This window comes from Ipomoea nil, unplaced genomic scaffold (genome assembly GCF_001879475.1).
Source record: "Ipomoea nil cultivar Tokyo-kokei standard unplaced genomic scaffold, Asagao_1.1 scaffold3100, whole genome shotgun sequence".
NCBI classification, from domain to species: domain Eukaryota; kingdom Viridiplantae; phylum Streptophyta; class Magnoliopsida; order Solanales; family Convolvulaceae; genus Ipomoea; species Ipomoea nil.
Window position 1 is genome coordinate 2,421,914 of NW_017619528.1, and position 22,638 is coordinate 2,444,551.

The following is a 22,638-nucleotide window of genomic DNA, read 5'->3' on the forward strand; positions in this document are numbered from 1 at the left end:
CAAAAGGGTATGATATGAACTTCAGAACCTTTCAACAAAAGCATCTTAACATACTTGATCCTCTGAAGGAAAATAATAATCTTGGCTATAGTGTCAGCAAAGGTCATGCAATTTGTATGTTTTATTTTTTATTTTTTATTTTTTATTTTTTTTATTCAGGGCTTAAAATTGTTTATATTTATGTTTTTTTTAAATAACACAAATTTGTTAGCTTATGCAAATCAAATATTTTTTTCTTTTTTTATTTAATCTTTTATATGTTATGCAATAGTGTAATTTTTTATGGAATAAATACTTTTAATAACATATTAAAATAATTAAACTTTTTGAATTATCAATTAATTTAAACGTTGACATGTTTAATTTAAACTCGTAAAGTTATTGCCAGAAATTGTGGGTAAGGAACTTCTTGCTAACTGTATGTGGTTTGTCATTATATGTTTCGTTGCATTATTTCATCAAGGTGATTTGCTGTTCCTTTTGCAGTTGAGGCTCCTGAAAATGATGGAATGGAGGTTTGTGGAACGCATGTTGTTGGGGCTTGGTTTTGATGTTAGATGGGTAAATTTGATCATGTTATGTGTACGGACAGTCAGGTACAGGGTCCTAGTCAATGGGAAGCCTAGTGAGGAGATCTTGCCCACGAGAGGATTAAGACAGGGTGACCCTCTATCACCCTATCTTTTTATCATCTGTGCGGAAGGCTTGTCGTTATTATTGCAGGATGCCCAAGCAAAAGGACGGATACATGGCTGTAGAGTGGCTCGTGGGGCCCCTCCCATCTCTCATCTTTTCTTTGCTGATGACAGCCTATTGTTCTTCAAGGCTAACATGCAGGAAACTATGGAAGTGAAGCGTTGTTTGGAAATTTATGAGCAATACTCAGGTTAATCGGTAAACTTTCATAAGTCTAACATTTCTTTCAGTCGGAATACTTTGTTGTTAGACAGGGATGCTATTGCTATGGGTTTAGGGGTAGAGCAGGCAGAGGATTTTGGAAAATATTTAGGGCTCCCCTCAGTTGTTGGTAGGAACAGGAAATATGTTTTTTCCTATGTGGAGCAGAAGTTGAGGCAAAGGTTTGGTTCGTGGAATAAGAGGCTGCTATCTATGGCAGGTAAGGAGATACTGCTCAAGAGCGTGGCACAAGCTATGCCTACGTACACTATGAGTATTTTTCTGCTACCTATATCTTTATGTGCTTCTTTGGAAAGACTGATGAATAGGTACTGGTGGGAAAAGAGTACTACAGTGGATGGTATTCATTGGATGGCCTGGGATAGAATGTGTGTGCCCAAGAAGTACGGTGGTATGGGTTTTAAGAAGCTGCATGAGTTTAACTTGACACTTTTAGGGAAACAAGCTTGTCGTCTGTTAACAAAGCCGGATTCTTTAATGGCCAGAATTTTAAGGCAAGGTACTATCATGATTCCACGTTTTATGAGGCCACCTTAGGTGGTAACCCAAGTTACGTATGGAGGAACATTATGGCAAGTCAGAACACTAGTACAAAATAGAGCAAAGAAATATGATTTTAGGCTACCCTTCTTTAAACAAGAGTAGTGTATTGTTAAAAAAAAAAGAGACAATGGCATAATTGTAAATAAATGAATATGAAACCGCTACCCTTTTAAAAAAAAAGGGTAGCGATTTTTTCTTCCAAAAAAAAGACGGTGGCATAATTGTAAATATGAATACTTTCCACTGCCCTTCCCCGTAGAAAGGGTAGCGGGGAAACAAAAATAAAAAAAAAAAGATCTCGCTGACCTAGCTGCGCTCACTCTCATATCTCACCTCTCCTCAACGCGTCTTCCTGCCTCCACCGTCACTCTCACCACACCTCCGTCGTCGCTGCGCTCCTTCCCACAGGCCACACCTCCGTCGTCGCCCTCACCAGCGCCTCCCTCATCCTCCCACGACGCCGCTTACACCGCCTCTCTCACCACGACTCCCTCAGCCTCGACCAAAAACCGCCGCCGCCACCAAGATAAGGATCCAACGCCTCTCTCATCAGCCACCCACGACCCCGCCACCACCCTCGCCACCGCCGCGGCTGCTTCTGTGACTTCCACCGTCGGCAGCTGGTCAACAAAACTGTACGTGCAGGTAATTTTTTTTTGTTAAAATTATTTTTTATAATTATCATTGTAATATATATTATATTTGTTAATTTTTATTTCGAATTTTTAGTTATTTGTTGTTATTTTTGTTGTTATACCCTAATATGTGTAAAGATATGAATTTAGTTGTTATTTTTGTTGGGATTATATAGTAATGTGTGCATATATGGTATAATATATGACTAGAAGTACGAATTTTGGTTATGAATTTTGATTATTATTATTTTATTTAGAATTTTGACATTTTAATTATTTATTTTTGAATTTTAATAAATGTTGTGTGAAATAGGTATTTTGATAAATTGTTTATTTTTTATTTGATGAAATATGTATTTGATAAATTATTTATGATAAATATGTTGTTTGATGAATAAATATGGCATAATTGTATATTTGATGATAGGTATTCATTTGAACATAGCTGGCATAAATCGGGAACATTGATATGTTTGGTTCTCAGCCGATCACAAGTAGGAAGAGAGGAGGAACAAAGCTGCCAAAAGAAAGTCTTTAGCTTTGGAGGGAGTTTGAATTTCCAGAATCTGGTCCAGATTGGGACTTGGACAGAACTGAAATCACCTGCAAGAGTATTATAGCAACTACGCACAGTGTAAGTACCCTTATCATCCTCCGTCCATATAATTTTATCCTTTTAACTTGCTGTCTGGAAGAGGGATACTCTTTATGAGGTTCACATCACTTTGGTTGAAAAGAGTATTAATAAGGGTGTCATTCCATGATGAATTTCCAGGTTGGATAAGGCCAGCAACTTTAGTGATTCCAGATTGAATGGGTGCAAGGGGCTGAATGAATGGTTGGTTCTTGTTTGGCATAGATGTCAACCTTTATGCATTGGTTTTTGATGAATCTGTTTTAAATGATGCAGTAAGTGAGGAGTTTGGTAATTCTCTTTGCTAATTAGCTTCTTTTTTTTAAAAATGTTTTTGTGTTGCACAACTGGAAGATGGAAATTTCTCTATACAGGTCAGTTTAGTTGAAATGCTTTTCTAATTAGACTAATGTAGGAGATCTGGCCAAAGTGGTTAGAGATACGCAGTTATCTATTTATTTGTGCATATTTTTTGAAATGTAGGAGATCTCCTCGGTCCTCTCCTAGTAACCAGGACAGAGCTGGACCATCTGATTTACAGTATTTCTCTGAATCCTTAAGTAGTTTAGATGATGATCTTGAAAGAGTGAAAACTGGATTTAGAAAAAAGAAGAAATGGCATGCTTCAGATGATGATTTTTCCTCACGTTCAGCTTAGGCCTGCAGACAGTGTAGAGAAGGCTTCTAAAACTGCTGAGATAAACCCGAGGAAAATCAAGATGAGGAGGTATGTTTCTTGTACATTCTATGACCTATTGACTTTGACTGCTCATATTATGATACTAATTATCTAACTCTTAATCACAAGTGACCCAAGTCTGTGGTTTCTATTGATCTGTTGAGTCTGAGGATAGGGCATCACCATCACTTTAACTTGTATTGTTTATTGGCCATTGGCCATGGTGTAGCTTTGTTTATTATTATTATTATTATTATTATTATTATTATTATTATTATTATTATTTACTTTCAAAGGTACAGATGTATTTTAGTTGTTAACCTCCCATAAATGCTTGAAAAATGCATCTCCTCTACCCAAAGTGGAACAATTCTGTGTTAGTTTTCAGCAAAGTATATTAGTTCTAACTTCTCTACTAGAATTTTTATGATGGGCTTTTTGTGTGATCAAGTTGGATTACCCGTTTTTCTATTCTGTTTCTGGTTCAGACTAGAAAAGTAAATCCAAGAGAACTCAACCCATATTTGAAGGATAAACGCTTTAAAGCGAGTTAAAGAGCAAGCTGCTCTCGAAGGACGAAAGTTGGATGAGGTAGATACTCATGGATTGCTGTTAGAATTTTGTTTAGTAGTCTCTAGCACGCATATTAGTATATAATGCAGTAAGTGTTATTACAGGTAGTTGAAGAATTGTGGGGTTCATTGAGTCAACTAGCTGTTTCTGTTGCATCCCGCAAAGTTGCCCCAAACCATGCTCATCTTCATGCCATCAAAAGTAGAAGGGGTGTAATGGGAGAGTGATCTGTTGAGAAGGTAATTCTCTAAATTAACTACTTTAGTCACCTTAATTCTATGTCATATGTGTGTTTTGTCTTAATGTATTCTAATGTTTTATTGATTCTTGTTTCTTCCAACTCCCATACTTCGTATAAGCATTGTCCTTAAAATCTCTAGATTCAATTTTTTTTTAATAAATAATTGTTGACTCTGGGTTGTTTGATTGGAAGTTTTCTAACTTTAATGACTTTCTATACTATGAGGATTATTGGGTTTTTGTCTTGTGACCTTAAAATAGTTGAATTTTGATGGGTGTCTAAGTTTTCAATCTGTATTAGGCTGGTTTGGTGCACAGCGTTCATTTTACATAATAAGATTAAACTAAGAAGTTCTTGCAGCAAACCCCAACAAGATCTCTGTTAAGGCTTATTTGAGTAGAGATAAATGGGATAATCAATTAGAGAGACAAATGCTCTATCTTCTTAACATATGTCTAAAAGAAACAATTATTGGGTCAAGGACTGTTGGTCATTATAGTTTTCTGGTATGAGTTTAGGTATACTTGACTTTTATTGAACTATAATACTATAGAAGCACTTGATGATCACTTGATAGCTGTCCAAAGGGATCATTAACATAGTTCCCAAATAGAAGAAAGGAGAATAAGAACTTTGACATTTGAGGATAAGCTGATATGTCTAGGTGACAGATATTAGTAATCAAACTACTAACTAAAGGAATTCCTTCAGGTTTTAGATTGTTTAGTTGTTATTAGTGCTTTTCTTCTCCAGTTCCCCCATATTTGTTTCCACCTTCTAGAGAACATGCAACTATAGTTTGAATTTGGTAATTTTATTGTTGTGAAACATTATGAAAATCTCTCAAAAAACTGTAGGAATGAGGAATAGACTTGGATTCTCTGTGAATGAAAATATGCTTGCCTATTTAGATGATAATTTTTTTTCTAAAGTTAATATAGCAAAATGTTTGGGAGAGTTAATTTTCTTCTGATTCTTGCTCATGAGCTATTTAATTTACTATTTTATATTATGAAGATACTTAAGTTTTTTTTCCTGGCATAAAATGACTATTGCAGTGTACTACAGAAGTTGGATCTGCAATGTCCTATTCTTTTCCTGATATATTTGACTTAGTTTTAGCTCCCTTGTGATAGATTTATAACACCTGTTAAACTTGGAATCAATTAGCTGTGATTCATGTGCTTGGCTATTAATGAATCTAATTTATATTTATATATATCAGTAATGCACTTATTTGTTTCAAGTGAATTTCATACATCTTTTTTTACTATATACATTGTACTAGTTCTGCTTAATCGTTCTTATATTGGTTGTATTGAAATATTGATGATTATCATTAGTTAATTAGGATATATTATTAATGGTTGGATTAAATTGATTATTGTGAATGATTAATTTAGATTATGTTGAATATGGGCGAAAGATTTTGTTGTGGATTGCGTTATATTATGAATATTATTGTAGGATTGTAGTATTATGTTGATATGTAGTGTATGAATTCCGTATAGGATTTAAAAAAAAATAAAATTGGGAAATTTAAATATAATAATGATTTTTTTTTTTAATTTATAAAAAACAATCCGCTACCCTTCCTTTTAAAGAAGGGTAGCGGATTGTTTTAATAAATTAATGGTATTCGCTACCCTTCCTTTTAAAGAAGGGTAGCGGATTCTTAACTTTCCGCTACCCTTGTTCAAGGGTAGCGGAAAGCTCAGGGTTTTCAGCGACCCTAGTATCCGCTACCCTTGTACAAGGGTAGTGGATAGCCCTTTACAAGGGTAGCGGATGTGCAAATTTGTACTAGTGGAACCTGATTCATAGTGGCTGCAGGCGCAGAATTAGGGATGGTAGAACTTCTAAGGTGTGGTCACACCCGTGGTTGCCTGACTCTCAGAATCCGTTTGTAGTAACTGACCAGGGGGCACAGTATCCGGATCTTATGGTCTCAGATCTGTTAGTTTATGAACAGTGGAAATGGAACCATGATTTAATTTCTCAGATGTTTGTTCCCAGGGATGCTGAGTGAATTCAACAGGTTCCTGTGAGCATTAATTTCAAGGATGACTGGTTTTGGAAGGGGGATATTAGGGGACAATATTCGGTTAAAAATGGCTATAGATGCCAATGTGAGTTGGACAACACCCCAGAAGCAATTTGGAATAACATTTGGAAGCTGAGGGTCCCTCCCAAGTGGAGGATTTTTCTATGGAAGGTCCTTTCCAATATTTTGCCAACTATTACCAACTTGGTTAGAAGGAGGGTGGAAATTCCTAATATTTGCCCAGCTTGTGGAGATTGTGCGGAGGATGTTATGCATATTTTATGCACTTGTGTATATGCTAGACGTGTGTGGAATGTTTCACGTCTTATAATCCCTAATGTTGATAATTATGATTTTATGCAGTGGGTGGAGGCTTGGTTAGGATGCTCAGCAACATCTGCTGGGTTCCTAAAAGAACAAATTTACGGAATACTCTACGAAATTTGGAGAGCCCGGAATATGACTGTTTGGGATTCGTTTCTACCGACTCCTACGCAGCTGTGTCACGCATTTCATGGTTATTGGTTTGCCTACTCCACAAGTTGCTCGCCGATTGCGCCTGCTGGACCAACTGCGCCGGAACCCCCAGCTGCTCCCCAAGATCCGACTGCCCATGCACTGCCGGCTGTGCTTCAACATGCTACTGTACTGCCGGTAGCTTTGGAGATGCCACTGCCGCCTGGAGGGTTATATTGCTTCACGGACGCAGCCATTCACGGTACATCCCCAACTTACGGTTTTTACGCATGCAACGCACAAGGTGGATTGGAGGCAGCTGCAAACGGACCTCTTATTTGTCCGAATGATCCCCTTTTAGCTGAAGCAATGGCGGTACGTGAGGCCCTATCTTGGCTACGGGACCGCGGATTTCAGAATGTTGCGATTTTTTCAGACTGTGCGGTCCTAGTTTCGTCCTTCCGTGATGTGATGACCTATCGTTCATATCTAGGAATTATTTTGGATTCATGTTTACAGTTGTTTAATTCTTTTGATTCTTGCTCCATAAAATTTGTACGCAGAGATGCCAATATGGTAGCTCATGCCTTAGCAAAGCATAGTAGTGCGACTGACTCTCATTCTGTCTGGAGGGACTATCTTCCTTCCTTTGTTTTGCTTATAGTTTAATGCAATATAATTTCCTTGGCTTTCAAAAAAAAAAAAAAAACTCGTAAAGTTAATTAAATTAGACTTTTACTAGTTGTTATTTTAAAAATAAAAAAATAAATAATAATAATAATAATAATGATACGACATCGGTTATTCCAAAAAACTAATGTCGTATATAAATGAAACGCATGACCGATTCCATATATACCGCTTCTCAGCTTTGAGACCTTTTGCTGATCGAAAAATAAAAAACAAAAAACTCATGGGCGGATGTTTGAGGTTTTGTCCGTTAGAATTATATCGTCTTACCTGCACGATCTTTCCCGGTCGAGTATTACATCTATCCCGCTTCTTAGTGATGAAGCCTCTTGTAGGTTGTTAAATAAAAATTGGCAGTAGAATTGTTTGCCATGTTTTCTTCCCTACAAGATGGCTTTTATGGGCCGAACAAAAAAAATAGTGTGTTGTAACATGTCAATGCTGAGCAGGTATTTTTTGCTTCGGCAATCAACTCAAAATTATTTTATACTTATGCTTTTTTTTTTTTTAAATAACACGAATTTGTTGGATTATGTAAATTAAATGTTTTTTCTTTTATTTGAATTTTTCTTTTTCTTTTTAATTTAATTTTGTTATTTAATATTTTATATCTTATGCAATAGTGTAATATTTTATGTAATAAATACTTTTATTAGATGATGTAAAATAATCACAAGGGCTTTAGTGTCTTTAATTTCAGCAATCATAGCCTCTTTCCAACAATCATCACGTATGGCTTGATTATATGTTGTTGGCTCTTTGATAGAAGTGACTGCCATTGAAAACTTCATGTGTGGCATAAGGAGATGGTTGTAGGAGATAACTTCTGATAGCTTGTGGGGTGAGGTACCCTGTGATGTGGCTGCATCACAGTAATAGTCTAAGAGCCTGCTTGGGACATGACGGTTTCTGTCAGAACGGCGAGGCTGGATATCAATAGGTGCCGGAACTCTAGGTTGTATATCAGATGAGGAATCTGGGATAGTAGTGCATGGCTGATCATTATCTACCTGTTCATTCCCATGTGAAACACTATCATCTGCCTATTCATTATTAAGATGAGTTTGGCAATACTGATTAGTACCACTTCCGGAACAAGGCTGTATTGAGCTGATGATCATAATTGTCATGCCAATCAAGATCCATGGTAGTAGGAATATTTGGGAGAGAGGGCTCAGAGGAGGACAGGTTGTAGCTGGTGATTTTCTCAGCTGCCATAGGGAATTGGAATTCATAAAATGTGATATCCGGAGATACAATAACAGTTCTATCTTCCAAATCATATAGGATATAACCTTTAATCCCAGCTGGTATGCCAATAAAGATGTATTTCTTACCCATGTGCCATTTTGTGCCTTGCCTTAGGAATCTTCGCAAATTATGCTGTGCAACTGTATGCACCATGTATGGTACACAAGGTTGTAAAAACGATGTCATTTCGATTAAAAACGCGTGTCTCACTTTAAAAAAAAAAAATCAGGTTCGATTCCCGGCAATAACATTATTTGTGCATAATTTGAATTATATATCCACAAATTCATAACTATATATCCACAGTGAATGAATAACACAAAATCCAGAATGAATGAACTAAATATCCTGAATGAATGAACTAAATATCCACAATGAATAAACTAAACATCCACAATGAATGAACTAAATATCCACAATGAATGAACTAAATATCCACAAATTCATAACTATATATCCACCAATTCATAACTATATATCCACAATAATGCTGTTGAGGGGAATCGAAACAGAATATATATATATATATATATATATATATATATATATATATATATATATATATATATATATATATATATATATATATTTTTTTTTTTTTTTTTATAAATGGGACGCACGTTTTTAGTCAAAACGATGTCGTTTTGCAACCATGTGCACCATGCGTAACTATTGAGGAATCAAGTTAATTAAATTAGACTTTTACCACTTGTTGTTACTTTAATATAATAATAACTAGTAATTCACCCGCGCGATGCACGGAAAAAAATTATGTTATTATAAATATAAATAAAAATAGAAAAAATTAAAATATTTTAAATTATTTAATATAATAATACTTTTGAGCTTCCATTGGTCAAGTATTTATTATTTTTATGGAATACAAAATTACAATTAAAATTAAAATTAAAATTAAAATTAAAATTAAAATTAAAATTTTGTATGGTTAATATAATCTCTAATAATGTGCATATTCAGATAAACTTATAGAGAGAATTTATATAATTACATTGATTTATTCTTAATTGTATTTCATCTATATTATAATTTTCACAATACGAATAGTAACTAAGATAATTACATTTGGAAAACAAATTTCAAATTTTGTATGTGTAAATTTAAACTCTAATTGAACACATTTTTTATATGATTATATAATATATAGCTATTTTATTTTTCAAAAATATATTTTTTATATGATTATATAATATATAGCTATTTTATTTTTTAAATGTTGTGCTTTTTTTTATATATATATATAATAAAGGATGTTGTGACATTAATTGTAACATTAATTATTTCCCAAACCATATAGCTTTATTATATATAGGATAATAATAATAATAACAACAACAACAACAACAACAACAACAACAACAACAATAATAATAATAATAATAATAATAATAATAATAATAATAATAATAATAATACCACATTGATTATTCCAAACAACTAACGTCATATATAAATGAAACGCAGGACCGGTTCCATCTATCCCGCTTCTCAGCAATGAGATCTTTTGTTGATCAAAAAAAAAAAAAAATCATAGGTGGTCGTTTGAGGATTTGTCTGTTAGAGTTATATCCGCCCTACATGCACAATCTTGTCCGATTGAGTGTTACATATATCCTGCTTCTTAGTGATGAGGTCACTTGTAGGTCGCTAAATAACAATTGGAGGTAGAATTGTGTTCCATGTTTTTCTCCCTACAAGATGACTTTTTTTGGGAAGAAAAAAAAATGGTGTGTTGTAACATGCCCATGCCGAGCGGGTGTTCTTTGCTTCGGCAGCCAACTCAAAATTGTTAACTATTTGTTCATTAACCTTGATTTTTTCTTTTATTACACGTCCCTCCACAATGGAACAAAAAAAAAAAAAAAAAATAGTCGCAACATTTGTAAACCAGCCGTTATTTTGTCATTCGTGTGCAGTCGTTGTTTGACACTAAATTTTTGCTGTCAATATTTTGTCATTAAGATCAATCAAAGATTCAAATATTTACACTCTGTCTAGCTCAAAAAATAGCCTCCCACCTGTCTCATTTAATTTGTAATTTCAGACGTAATCATCCAATTGATATACTCGGCACACATTACCCTAACAACAGATACCACATGTGTTTCCACTTCATATTGTCAAAACAAAAATTATGTCAAATCTTTTTTTCTTTAACAAGGTCCGTTTAACTGTTTGTACATAAAAATTAAAGAGTTAATACCAGCTAAGGTCCCTTGAGTTTGGTGGCTTCACCACCTATAGTCCCTAACTTTCGTAATTACCATCCGTGGTCCCTCCGAGTTGCGAAATGTGACCTGCTACCAGCCTTCCGTTGTTTCCTGCCGTCTAAGCCGTCAAAAGCAGGGGTATTAATGTCATTTGGCATATAAATTCACTGAAGAACAGTTTTTCACCGCTTCAACAATTTTTCACCGCTTCCAGTGGGGATATTAATTCACTGAAGCAAAGCCTAGACTTTAATGGAGGTAAAATACGCATGAATGGTAATATTAATTCCGTTTCAAACTCAAAAGAAACGGCTTCATACAAAAATGGTGCTTCCAACAGTTCGGATTTGAGTGTCGGAAAGGTGCAAGGGTGTTCATTACTTAGATTTGACGCTTTTAATGGCGTGAGTTCTGGTGATTTAGCGCCAGATAATCAAAATTATCAGACTCCAATAAGCAAGCAAGAAAGCTCCAAGGGGTCGTTGCCATGGTTCATAGCGAAGTCGCAGCATAATCTTCAGCTGATCAGAGAACTGCTACCACATGAATCTTGATTTATTGCATAATTGTTCTCAGCAGTTTTTTAAGAAGTCTGAAACCGATGAGAGTTTCTCTCGAGATTTGAATCAGAAACAAGAAGACAGGCGATCAACATCCATCAATGCTTGTGAGTCGAGCAAGGCTGATAGTGTTAGTGATGATGCTAATGTTAAGAAGATCTTCGGGGTTCAGATTTTTAGTTCTTCTGGAAATCTAAAGACTGCAGATTCTATCTCCAAAGGAGATAATTCGAATAAAGTCTTTGCAGATGAGGCATTGTCTAGAAATCCACCTGAAGTTATCAAATTCTATTATAGAGAAGGGGCTCGCCAACTGTTGTTCTAGGTTTAAAAAATCAGATTGATCTTAACCTGTCTCTGGATGAAGAAGAGGAGCCACCGGCACCTTGTCTCCCTCGAGCAGCTGTGAAAATCGCGACTTCTGAATAAGACTTCGGTGGAAATTAGGGTTCTAAGTGGTTGACAATGATTTGGGAATTTTACATTTCATACGGAAATTATTGTTTTTTTTATTTCTGAATATGTTGTTATATGCCAAAGGACATTAATACCCCCACTTTTGACGACTTAGACCGCAGGAAGTAACGGAAGGATGGTAGCAGGTCACATTTCGCAACTCGGAGGACCACAAATGGTAATTAATGAAATTAGGGACTATAGGTGGTGAAACCATCAAACTCAAGGGACCTTGGTCGGTATTTACTCAAAATTAAATCTATTCAAATAAAAGAGACGAAACTCCATCTATTTAATTTTGTTTTTCCCTCAACCTATCCTACACTAAATCTCGTACAATATTTATTGTCTATTAGATTGTTTTCCACAAATACGTGCAAGACCTAAATAACATTTCATGGATAATTGTATATTAACTACTGTTACTTAAGATATATCTGTAAATGTTTCTATACTAACATTCCTAAATTACTAAAACCTTTAAACATAGTGGTGTTTCCAACAAGTGTAGCATAATTGTCAATAATCTAAACCAGTAACTGTCAATATCAAACTACAACAATAATTTTTTTTTTACAACTTTTTTTCGTTCGTTCATTATTCAGCGTTCGACAATTCGCAACCATAGAGAATGACAATTTTGCCAAACAATTTACTTCTATCTCTATTGGGCATCAATTAAAGCCATTGCAAAACACGCGTGTCTTGGTTAGTACTATGTATATGTTAGAGTGTATTAACAAAATACAAAATAAAATTTAACATGAACTTTGGTCAATTAATTAAAATCACGCATTGAGCATGAAATGGTACATCAAATTTACAGTATATATTCAACATAGATGAGACACTATATATACCTACTATCATTTTCTTTTTAGGGTAGGAGGATTTGGTTATGTTTTGAAGGTGTATTGCAGCAATGCACTAAAATTGCAGTGAAGCACACTAGGGGACTAGATCAAATCAAGAATTCATTTATGGCGGAAGTGGCAACAAGAGGAAGCATGGACCACACCAATTAATAGGGTCTTGTGTTGCAAAAACTATGCTTGGTTACTATCCAGTGAGGGTGCTTCCCTCTAAAACTCCTATTGCACCAGTTAATCTTACATTTCTACTACAGGTCATAGTTATACATTCTTGAAATATTTACTTTATTTTATGAAAAATTTGATAATCTTGCATTGATATACGCCATACCGAATGATACTTTGATAAATTATGAAACACGAATTTAGAAATACATACTAGGTATTGGACTATTCGCGCAATGCGCGTGTAGTAACTAGTTAGGAACTATAAGAGTCAAGATAATATTATTAGATTAACTAGGATTAGGAAACTATAATATAATATCCCTAAAATAATATTAATAAAGTACTCTTAAAATAATTTTGGGTTATATAAAATAATTTAATAATAGGCTAACATAATTTTGGACCATATAATAAAATAATTTTGAACGTATCAGTATCAAAAATAATATTAGCAAAAATAACTAGATATCATAATCTACCCTCCAAAGGATGGACGAAGCAAAACCACACCAAGAAGGACATAGAGAATGTTTACCCAATTGCATACAAACGAGGATAGGGAAGGAATCACATGCAACAAAGAGACTCCAACTTAAATTTAATATACCGCAAAGAAAAGTAATACACTCCAAAGATAAGGTATTACATACTCTCCTCTTAAGAAATAAAGTTTCCCCCATAACTTTCATGCAAGTCCTCACCCAAACCGTATCAATTACCAAAAGAATCCAACAATCACCCGAATAAGCAAGTACATAAACAAACAAATAAGCAATGAAATTCAAAATTTTCACCAAGTCCAAATAAATTGCAATTACATGTAATAATTATTTAATGTGAAACGACCACTTACCTGCATGTTGAAACTGGCAGAGATCCTGATTTACACCCCCTGGGCTATATGTGTGTGTGTCTTTTCCATTATAACTCTTTGAATTATTTTTCAAGTTATAATTTATTGGTGAATTTGAAAGAGTCTTTAGTAATCATTTTGGGGTTGTGGATCACTATGTACAGCACCACTAAGGCACTAACAAACCAAAATATGAAATATGCATTACACATATGACATATCAGAGTCATACCACATAATAGGCCAAGGTTCAAATGTAAGATGCTCTAGTTGGGATTCATATTATAATCTAAAATGCTCCTAAGTGATTCACATGTAAACAGTCCATAGCTTGTTTCCATGGTGTCAGAATTACAACATGCTCTAGTCCTTCCATCGTTGAGTCATCGTGATTTAACTGTGGGGCCCGGGTGAGGGGTTTTGCACCCAAGAAGTATAATTTTATAGCATGCTTATGAAAGGGACTTCAAAAACTGTTTTGTGTTCAGTTCTATAAGTTAGTGAAATTATCTCCTTCCGAGTAATAATATTCAGGCATGATTTGTAGATATATAACCAAGAAGCTGTCTAGAGTCAAGTCCTTAATGTTCAGAACCAATTGCTGTGGCATACAAGAAATATTTATACAGGAATCACGGGTCCTTGCAAACCAATACTCAACTAACTTCCAATATGAATTGAAGTTCATGGAAACAAGAAAAAGAAAAGGGAAATATGAAGAGGAAAAGGAAGAGAGAACGAAAAGAAACAAACTTTCAGATATTATTACAAATGAAAAGATGATTAACACCAAATTGACAAACTAATTAATTTGAGTTTCCAACAACTAAGTAAATAAAATTGTTCACAAGTAAATTGCCCTTGCCCCCATTGAATTATACTTATAGATTTTTTTTGTTTCAATTGACTTTGCAGGTACTATACTTGTCATTATTCTGTCACATTGATGAACTGCAACTCATCATGTGTTTTGAGTTTTCAACTTGCAAAGTAAGTAATTTAGATCATGATTTAATGTAACTTGACTGTTTACATATAATTGTGATTTTCTTTATTGAATTAAAAGCAGGTTTTTATATTTTTTTATGTGAGTATAGTTTTTATATCTCGTGCCTAGTGAAGTATAAAATATGCAATATGAAAAAGCTCTTTATGTTGTCATCCTTGCATTTCTGATCTTTTCTGTAGGTTGCTTCAATTAAGTGCTGAAAATTTCATTTCAATTGTTTTTAGCTCTCTAGAATGCTCAACTTTCTGCTATGCATGTTGGTTTCAGTCATTTAATTCACAACCATATGTGTTTTTAGCTCTCTAGGATCATAAAACTAGAAGATTGCAGTGAGCTTTGGCTTCGAGCACGAGACAGGGGTGAGCTTTGGCGAGGATAACCATTGAAGATTCGACCGTCTCCGTTCAGGTGTTTCCACCATTATACGTATTTAGTACCGTTAATACTTCAATACAAGCTATTCTTGTGTTTATTTTCTTTGTTGTTACTAAACATTTTTCAGTTTTTTTTTGAGCTTGAATGGCAAATAGTTTGGGTTTTCTTGTATTCATGTATTCCTGTATGCCGGTGGATATTTTTGTTCAATAACTTTGTTGTTTAGAGTTCAAAATCTTGATTTTATTTTGAAGTGAACTTAGACATTTGATTTTGGTTTTATGAATGAAAATTTTTTGATTTGGGCAAGTGATTAATTATGCAATACTTCTCTTATTACTGCATTTTTTGCATAGAAGACTTTAATGACTCATTAGCTAGATAATACTGCAGCTCTTGTTATACACTGATTGGAATTCTATGCTTTATCAAATAGCACATTAGATTTTGTATAGGATTTTAAATAAAAATTTAGGGAGTTTTTAAATCAATTAATTTATTAAAAATTATTTTTAAAATAAATATAATTTTAAAATTATTATTATTTTTTATTTTTTAAAACAGTTCCGCGACTGTTCTTATACAAAGAACAGTCGCAGAAAGTTGATTTAAAAAAATTAAAAAAAAAATACGCGACCATTCCTATCCAAGAATGGTCGTGTATTACATTTGAATAAAAAAACAAAAAAACAATATGTGACCATTCTTGGTCAAGAATGGTCGCGTATTACTGACAATGCGTGAGCATTTAAAAATGGTCGCGCAAAGCCCATGGCTTTTCGCGAGCCTCACATAGGCAACCATTGTACAATGGTCGTGTAATGTCTTTTACAATGGTCGCGGATGTGCAGTTCTGTACTAGTGGATGTCAAAGGGTCCAATAAAACGAGGACTTAGCTTTCCTTTCCTTCCGAATCTCATCACTCCCTTCGTGGGGGACATTTTAGCAACACCTAACGTCAACACAAGGTTAAAGTTTCACATGCTTAACGTTTACTCAATTACAAGTTCAAAGGTTGGGGAATTACCTTATCTCCCACTTGGAACTCGGCTGGCCTTCTCCCTTGATCGGCATACGATCTTTGTCTATCTTGGGCAGCTTTCATTCTTTCTCATATTAACTTGACCTTCTCCACAGTTTCCTTGTAAATACTGGGGTCGTAGCACTACACTCTCAACTGTATCCTCCCAACACAAAGGACTCCTACATTTCTGTCTGTAAAGAGCCTCGTATGGTGTCATTTTGATACTCGAGTGGTAACTGTTGTTATAAGAAAACTCAATCAGGTCTAGGTGTTCATCCCAAGAACCATGAAAATCCATCATAGATGCTCTAAGCATATCTTCCAGTGTCTGTATGGTTCTTTCAGTCTTCCCATCAGTCTCCGGGTGAAAAGCCGTGCTCAACTTAAGCCTGGTTCCCAAGGTAGCTTGTAAAGTCCTCCAAAACTGGGATAAGAAACGGGAGTCTCTGTCGGATACTATGTCGCCGGGTATCCCATGATACTTAACCACTTTCTCAATATATATAGGCTCTAGGCAGTTGATCCATTGTCCAAGTCTCTTTCATAGCTATAAATCTGGCTGTCTTGGTTAACCTATTAAAAATCACCCTAATCTTATCCTTCCCGATTGTCAAGGGTAAGCCTCCCACGAAGTCCATAGAGATGGAGTCCCATTTCTTTTCTGGTATTTCTAGAGGTTGCACTAACCCCTTAGGTTTATTACTTTCAGCCTTAACCTTTTGACAATTTAGACATTTCTGCACGAACTCGACTAGCTCTCTTTTCATCTTCGGCCACCAGAAGTGCTTCTTAAGATCTGCATACAATTTATCTCCACCTGAGCATACTGAATAAGGACTACAATGCCCTTCTCCCATGATTTTATTCTTAATCCCATCACATTTCATTGGTATGCACCAACGTCCCTTATATCTAATGCTCCCATCGGCGTGTATCTCGAAAGGCCCACACTTCCCATCAATCATCTTTGCCCTCACTCGCTCCAACTTGACATCCCAGGTTGATTCTCTCTTATCTCATCAAAGATACTTGGTGTGATTCTAAGGTATACAATGCTATCTCTTGGCTGACTTCACCACCATTCTTTACTTCTAGATTCAGCCATTGAAACTCCCTACATAACTCGTCAGGCATCACCCAAACACCACTCAAAGAATGACTAGATTTCTTGCTCAGGGCATCAGCTACCACATTTGCTTTCCCTTCATGATACTGGATTTCCAAATCGTAATCTTTAATCAGTTCTAACCACCGTCGCTATCTCATGTTCAATTCTTTCTAGGTGAAGATTTATTTCAAACATTTATGGTCTGTGTAAATCTTGCATCTCACCCCATAAACGTAATGCCTCAAAATTTTCAAGGCAAACACCACTGCTGCTAGCTCTAAGTCATGTGTAGGGTAATTAACCTCGTGATTCTTCAATTGTCGCGACGCGTATGCTATAATTTTCCCATTTTGCATCAAAACACAACCAAGTCCTTTATGGGACGCATCGCTGTAAACTTCAAACCCATCCTCTCCTGAGGGCAAAGTCAATGTGACACCCCGAAAATCCAATTCTTAAATATAATTAATTAGGAAATTAATTCTAAACCTTCCTTGCGAATTTCCCCTCCCAATTCCTTAATTAAATAGTCGGAGGACCAAAATTGGCTAGATTCTCTAGTCAATTGAGCTAGTCAAAGAGTTGTACCTTGAGCTTTATGACTTGTACCTTGTCCCTAAATTCTGCCTAAAAAATTCATAAGTTAAGAGGGTTTATGTTGGTCTTTTCACACCATTGCTTGTTCCCTAAGATGTTTTACCCTAACATCTCACTTGTCTTCCCACACTAGGAAAGAAAGATCATTCTCTCCATCTTTTCTTTACAATTTCTCTACCTTCTCTCTAGGGTTCTAACCCCTTCTCCAAGCCAAGTAAAGTCCACCTTCTTCCTTGCTAACGATCATTCCAAGATTCCACCTTTTCATCTCCCAAGCTTAAGGAAGGGTAAGATCTAGGATTAGTTGGTGTTTTTAATTAGCTTTACCTAGCCTTTATCTAAGATTAGTGTTTTCCTTGTGGTTTTGGTTGTGTAAGAAGATTTGGTTGAAGAGGAGCTTCAAGGAGAAGCTTAGGAGGGTAAACAAAAAAGCCTTTTGGTCTACAAAGGTAACCCATGCTATACAAAACCTATTTTCTACTTGCTATTGATGATTCTTGACTTCTATTGATGATTCTTGGTGTTAAGGTGAGATTTGATGCATAATCTTGTGTTTATGCATGTTAGAGCTTGTATCTAGGATTCTTAAATGCTATCTTTTGAGCTATTCTTGTGTTCAAGTCATTTCCTTGTTGTATGTGAGATTTGGGGTGTTTTGGACTTGAACTTGACCTTGGAGATGAAATTCCCCGAAAGGAATTATTGGGTGTTCAGTACGTTCCCCGCGGGCGGAACGGCGGGCGGTTGTCCACCTGCCGATCCACCCGTGGGCAGAGCCGCGGGTAGGTACCCACCTACGGGGTACACAGATGGGGTGTGATGGATGGTTGTTTTCCCGTGGTTCCACCATTTGGTATGTGATGTATTGTCTTCCGTTTGTTGAATTGATGAGCTTTTCTGTATCTCCCTGATGTTTTGTATGTCTAGAACTATGTCCTAAGTATCTATGTTAGGACTTGGTGTCTTGAATCGTTCTTATGGTCCATCTTTGTGATTCGTTGGATTAATGTGAGTCTTTGAGGTTCGTTGGAACCATTTTGGTTTACCCGTTTGATGAGCATGCTAGAAATGATGTTTTCGATGCTAGTATGTGTTGTTTGTCCATTCCTATTGAGGATTGTCAACTTGTGTTGCCAATCATGTTGATATTGGATTGAAGTCCATTGTTGTGGTTGAGTATCGTTTCATGTCTTTCATTGAAACCTCTTGATTGAATTCTATGATGTGAACTTGTACATCTTGTGTACTGTTGTTGATACTTGATTGGGCTATTGATGAGCCTCAATCCTCTTGATAATGACTATGTGTGACTATGAATAAGATTGGTGGTAATATTATTTGAGCTTTTCTCACGAGATCGGTGGTAATATTGTGTTATTTAATGATACCCTCGTGTACTAAGAGATCGGTGGTAATACTGTGAGATTGGTGGTAAAGATGGGTGGTGGCCGACGGTCCCAGGAAGAATAAGGTTGGACTCAGAAGTACAGGGTGGCACTAGGAGGTAATGGTTGGAACTGGTATAAGGCCGGGGGTGGCCATAAGGTTGGAACAGGGCATAAGGTTGGAACGTGAAACTTGTCATTGTGTGATTTGTTGTACTCATTGCTTATGAGCATGTCTATTGTGAACTCTACCTTGATTATGGTAGGTCGCGTCTGGTGTTGAGTATGTTGCTTGTTGTCCTTATTGACGTGTTGATTGTGGTTGATGGTTGGTCTTTGTTGAGAGTGTTATGTTGAGTCTCTTGATGTTCCCTCTCTTGGTTTTAAAATGATATATACTGTATTCCCCTGTCTCAAATGGTTTTGTTATATCTATATATTATGTACATAACACGTATTGGTGGGTTACCAGCATCTTTCGCTAACGGGTGTTATCCTTATGTTTTTACAGGTTTCGAGTAGCTTTTGGAGAGCGCGCTAGTGGACCGTTAGTTAGTCTAGATCTTTGTGTTTTTCCTTGTTTAGACTTATGGTCTGTGTTCCTTATTTCTTATGACTTTGCTATTGAGGTTTTGGTTTAGACTTAGCCTGTGCTGTAACACCCCAGATTTTCAAGATATTTAAAACTTATAAAATAAAGGTGAAATCTCATTAAATCCCAAATAGAGTAGGAGTGTATGGGGTGCTATGCCACACCTGAGCTAGAGAACTCAGGTGCACAGGCTAACTAACTAATGTCTCAATGATATGAATGTATAAACATGGCACGCAGGCCGAAAGGGAAACTAACTACTTCTATGTTCCAAGCTCTAGCGCACTCCAGTGACTTAATCTTCTGTGCCTGAAAGCCAAATATATCTGTTCAGCGAGAGATGCTGGTAACCCACTCCAACGCGTTGAAATACAATACGTATAGAGATATATATAGATATACGAAAACCATTTTAAGGCATGAAGACATATCCTATGAGACTCTAGCTTTTAAAACCGGAAATGACTCGACAGATAAGGCTAGACACAAGCAACAGTTATAACAGGCGTATACAATCCACAACAGGCAAGACAGATAAAGCTGAGCATAATTAATAATCATAACCCAACATAAACAATCCCCATCATAAATTGTAACACCCCAGATTTTCAAGACATTTTAAGCTTATATAATAAAGGTAATATCTCATTACATCCCAAAGTATATCATAAGTGTACGGGGTGCTATGCCACACCTGGGCTAGAGAACCCAGGTGCACAGGCTGTCTAACTAATATCCATTGAAACACAATGCATAATATGGCACGCAGGCCGAAAGGGAAACTACTCTACTTCTACGCTCCAGTTCTAGCGCGCTCCAGTGCTCTAGTCCTCTGTGCCTGAAAGCCAAATATATCTGTTCAGCGAGAGATGCTGGTAACCCACTCCAACGCGTTGAAATACAATACATATAGAGATATATATAGATATACGAAAACCATTTTGAGCATGAAGATATATCCTACGAACTCTAGCTTTAAAACCGGGAATGACTCGACAGGTAAGGCCAGACACAAGCAACAGTTATAACGAGCATATGCAGTTCACAACAGATAAGGCAGATAAAGCAAAGCATAAACAATGATCATAACCCAACATGAACAATCCCCAATATAAATACCATAGTCACATCCCCCAAGACACTCGTAATCACAACTCGTCCATGTCACAGCACATAACACACTTTGTTGGCGCCACAGGACCAATCGCATGCCCATACATGAGGGTCAGCGCATATAGCTCTGACACGGCCCCGCAGCACCCTGCCCCGTATCGCAACACGGAGGGGTCGATCTCAACCGACCGATGAACCGCAGCTCATCATAGTGTTTGATCGCAACCAAACAGTGGACCGCAGCCCAAGAGAATGTCATCTGACCGTAGCCAGGAATAAGGACGAACCGCAGCTCGTATAGAAACGTTTGATCGCAACCAAACGGTGGACCGCAGCCCAAGAGTATCAATCTGACCGCAGCTCAGGATAACCAATCCGATCGCAACCGAATTGGGGTAACACACACATAACACATAGCAAGCACATGCAACCCACATTACACATTAGGAAGGGGGAGAAAACGTATAACAAAACCTATGCGTGATCCATCACTTACTAAGAATAGTCCTAAGGGGTTCATACTTCTTCCACCTAGGTCAACGGGATACCAATTCCACTAGCATGCAATATAATAGACTCATAAACCTACGAACGGTACCCGAAACATCAAACTAGACATAGGCACGATAAACGGAGTCCGTTGGGACACCACGGGTAACGGGGAACATCAAACGGGGAAGCCGGGGTCCCGGGTGGGACAATTTTCCAGCGGCTGCCCGCCGGATTCTACTGTTCCGGGCAGCGGGTCGCCGACGGGCAGCTGCCCGCCCGCCGGCCACCCGCTGCCGGGCGGTGTTTTACGGCCATGGGTAGGTGGCGGGTCCCCTACCCCCCACCTACCCCCCACTGACTCTTTTCATCACTTTTCGCCCCGGGAACCGTTGTGGAACCCGAAACCATGCTTAGACACTTTTCAACGCAATTAACGACAACACGTAGACAATTAACGAATCAAATACAAGAAACGAACGACACATAACCTATCATGCTTTTCTAAATATAATCAACACCCAAACATGCGATTTCCCCACCCGATAATCCAAGAATAAGATTATACGATACAACCTAGGGTTCCAATCACTTTTATATCAACAAGAATACGGTTCGTTTTCTAATTGCAAGATTCGGTAAGAATAACACATAAACATTAAGAGCATCACACAATTATCAAGAACGACACATAACCATCAAGAACTCCATATAATCATCAAGAATTCCATAATCATCAAGAATCTCCCAATATTAAGATTATCAAGATCTCTCATGGGATCATCACATCAAACATCAATAATAATCATCATATCTCGCCAATACACAATAATATGGGGGAAACCCTAAGGGGGAATCATAGCTATGAAAATAGGTTTTGTTGAGACATGGGTTACCTCTTAGCCTTAATTAATTCCTTGGCTATGAAGGATCTTTCTTTAAGCTTCCTTGCTTTCTTGATTTCTCCTAAAGGGATTCTTGGAGCTCTTTTGGGGTGGTGGGGCGTTATTTTTGTGGGAAGTTCTAGGTGCCTCCTAAGTCCCCTATTTATATATTTAGGAGTCCTAATTAGGAACTAATATTATAGGCTCGCTAATTCTATTCCTTTTGGAACTAAGGATTGGGTTTAGGGGTTGGGTTTATA

The 22,638-nt window shown here is 36.6% G+C and overlaps 1 protein-coding gene and 1 long non-coding RNA gene across 2 annotated transcripts; both read left to right on the forward strand.

The window, feature by feature from the left end:
- The first annotated feature begins 501 nt into the window (after positions 1–501).
- Positions 502–1,455, forward strand: LOC109166499. Its single transcript, XM_019315449.1, has 2 exons — positions 502–886; positions 947–1,455. The coding sequence occupies exons 1-2, from the start codon at positions 502–504 to the stop codon at positions 1,453–1,455; spliced, it is 894 nt and encodes a 297-aa protein (XP_019170994.1).
- A 1,080-nt stretch (positions 1,456–2,535) lies between these two features.
- On the forward strand, positions 2,536–4,549 carry LOC109166443. The gene is made up of 6 exons (XR_002051660.1): positions 2,536–2,730; positions 2,872–2,934; positions 3,085–3,104; positions 3,214–3,457; positions 3,898–4,000; positions 4,087–4,549. It is a non-coding gene; the product is annotated as an uncharacterized LOC109166443 (long non-coding RNA).
- Positions 4,550–22,638: the final 18,089 nt, after the last annotated feature.

What these genes read in the sequence shown, in the direction of transcription:
- LOC109166499 (XM_019315449.1), top strand. Translation starts at nt 502, where the DNA reads ATGATGGAATGGAGGTTTGTGGAACGCATGTTGTTGGGGCTTGGTTTT. An exon ending in AATTTATGAGCAATACTCAG is followed by an intron (nt 887 to 946) that starts GTTAATCGGTAA and finishes CTTTGTTGTTAG; the next exon opens with ACAGGGATGCTATTGCTATG.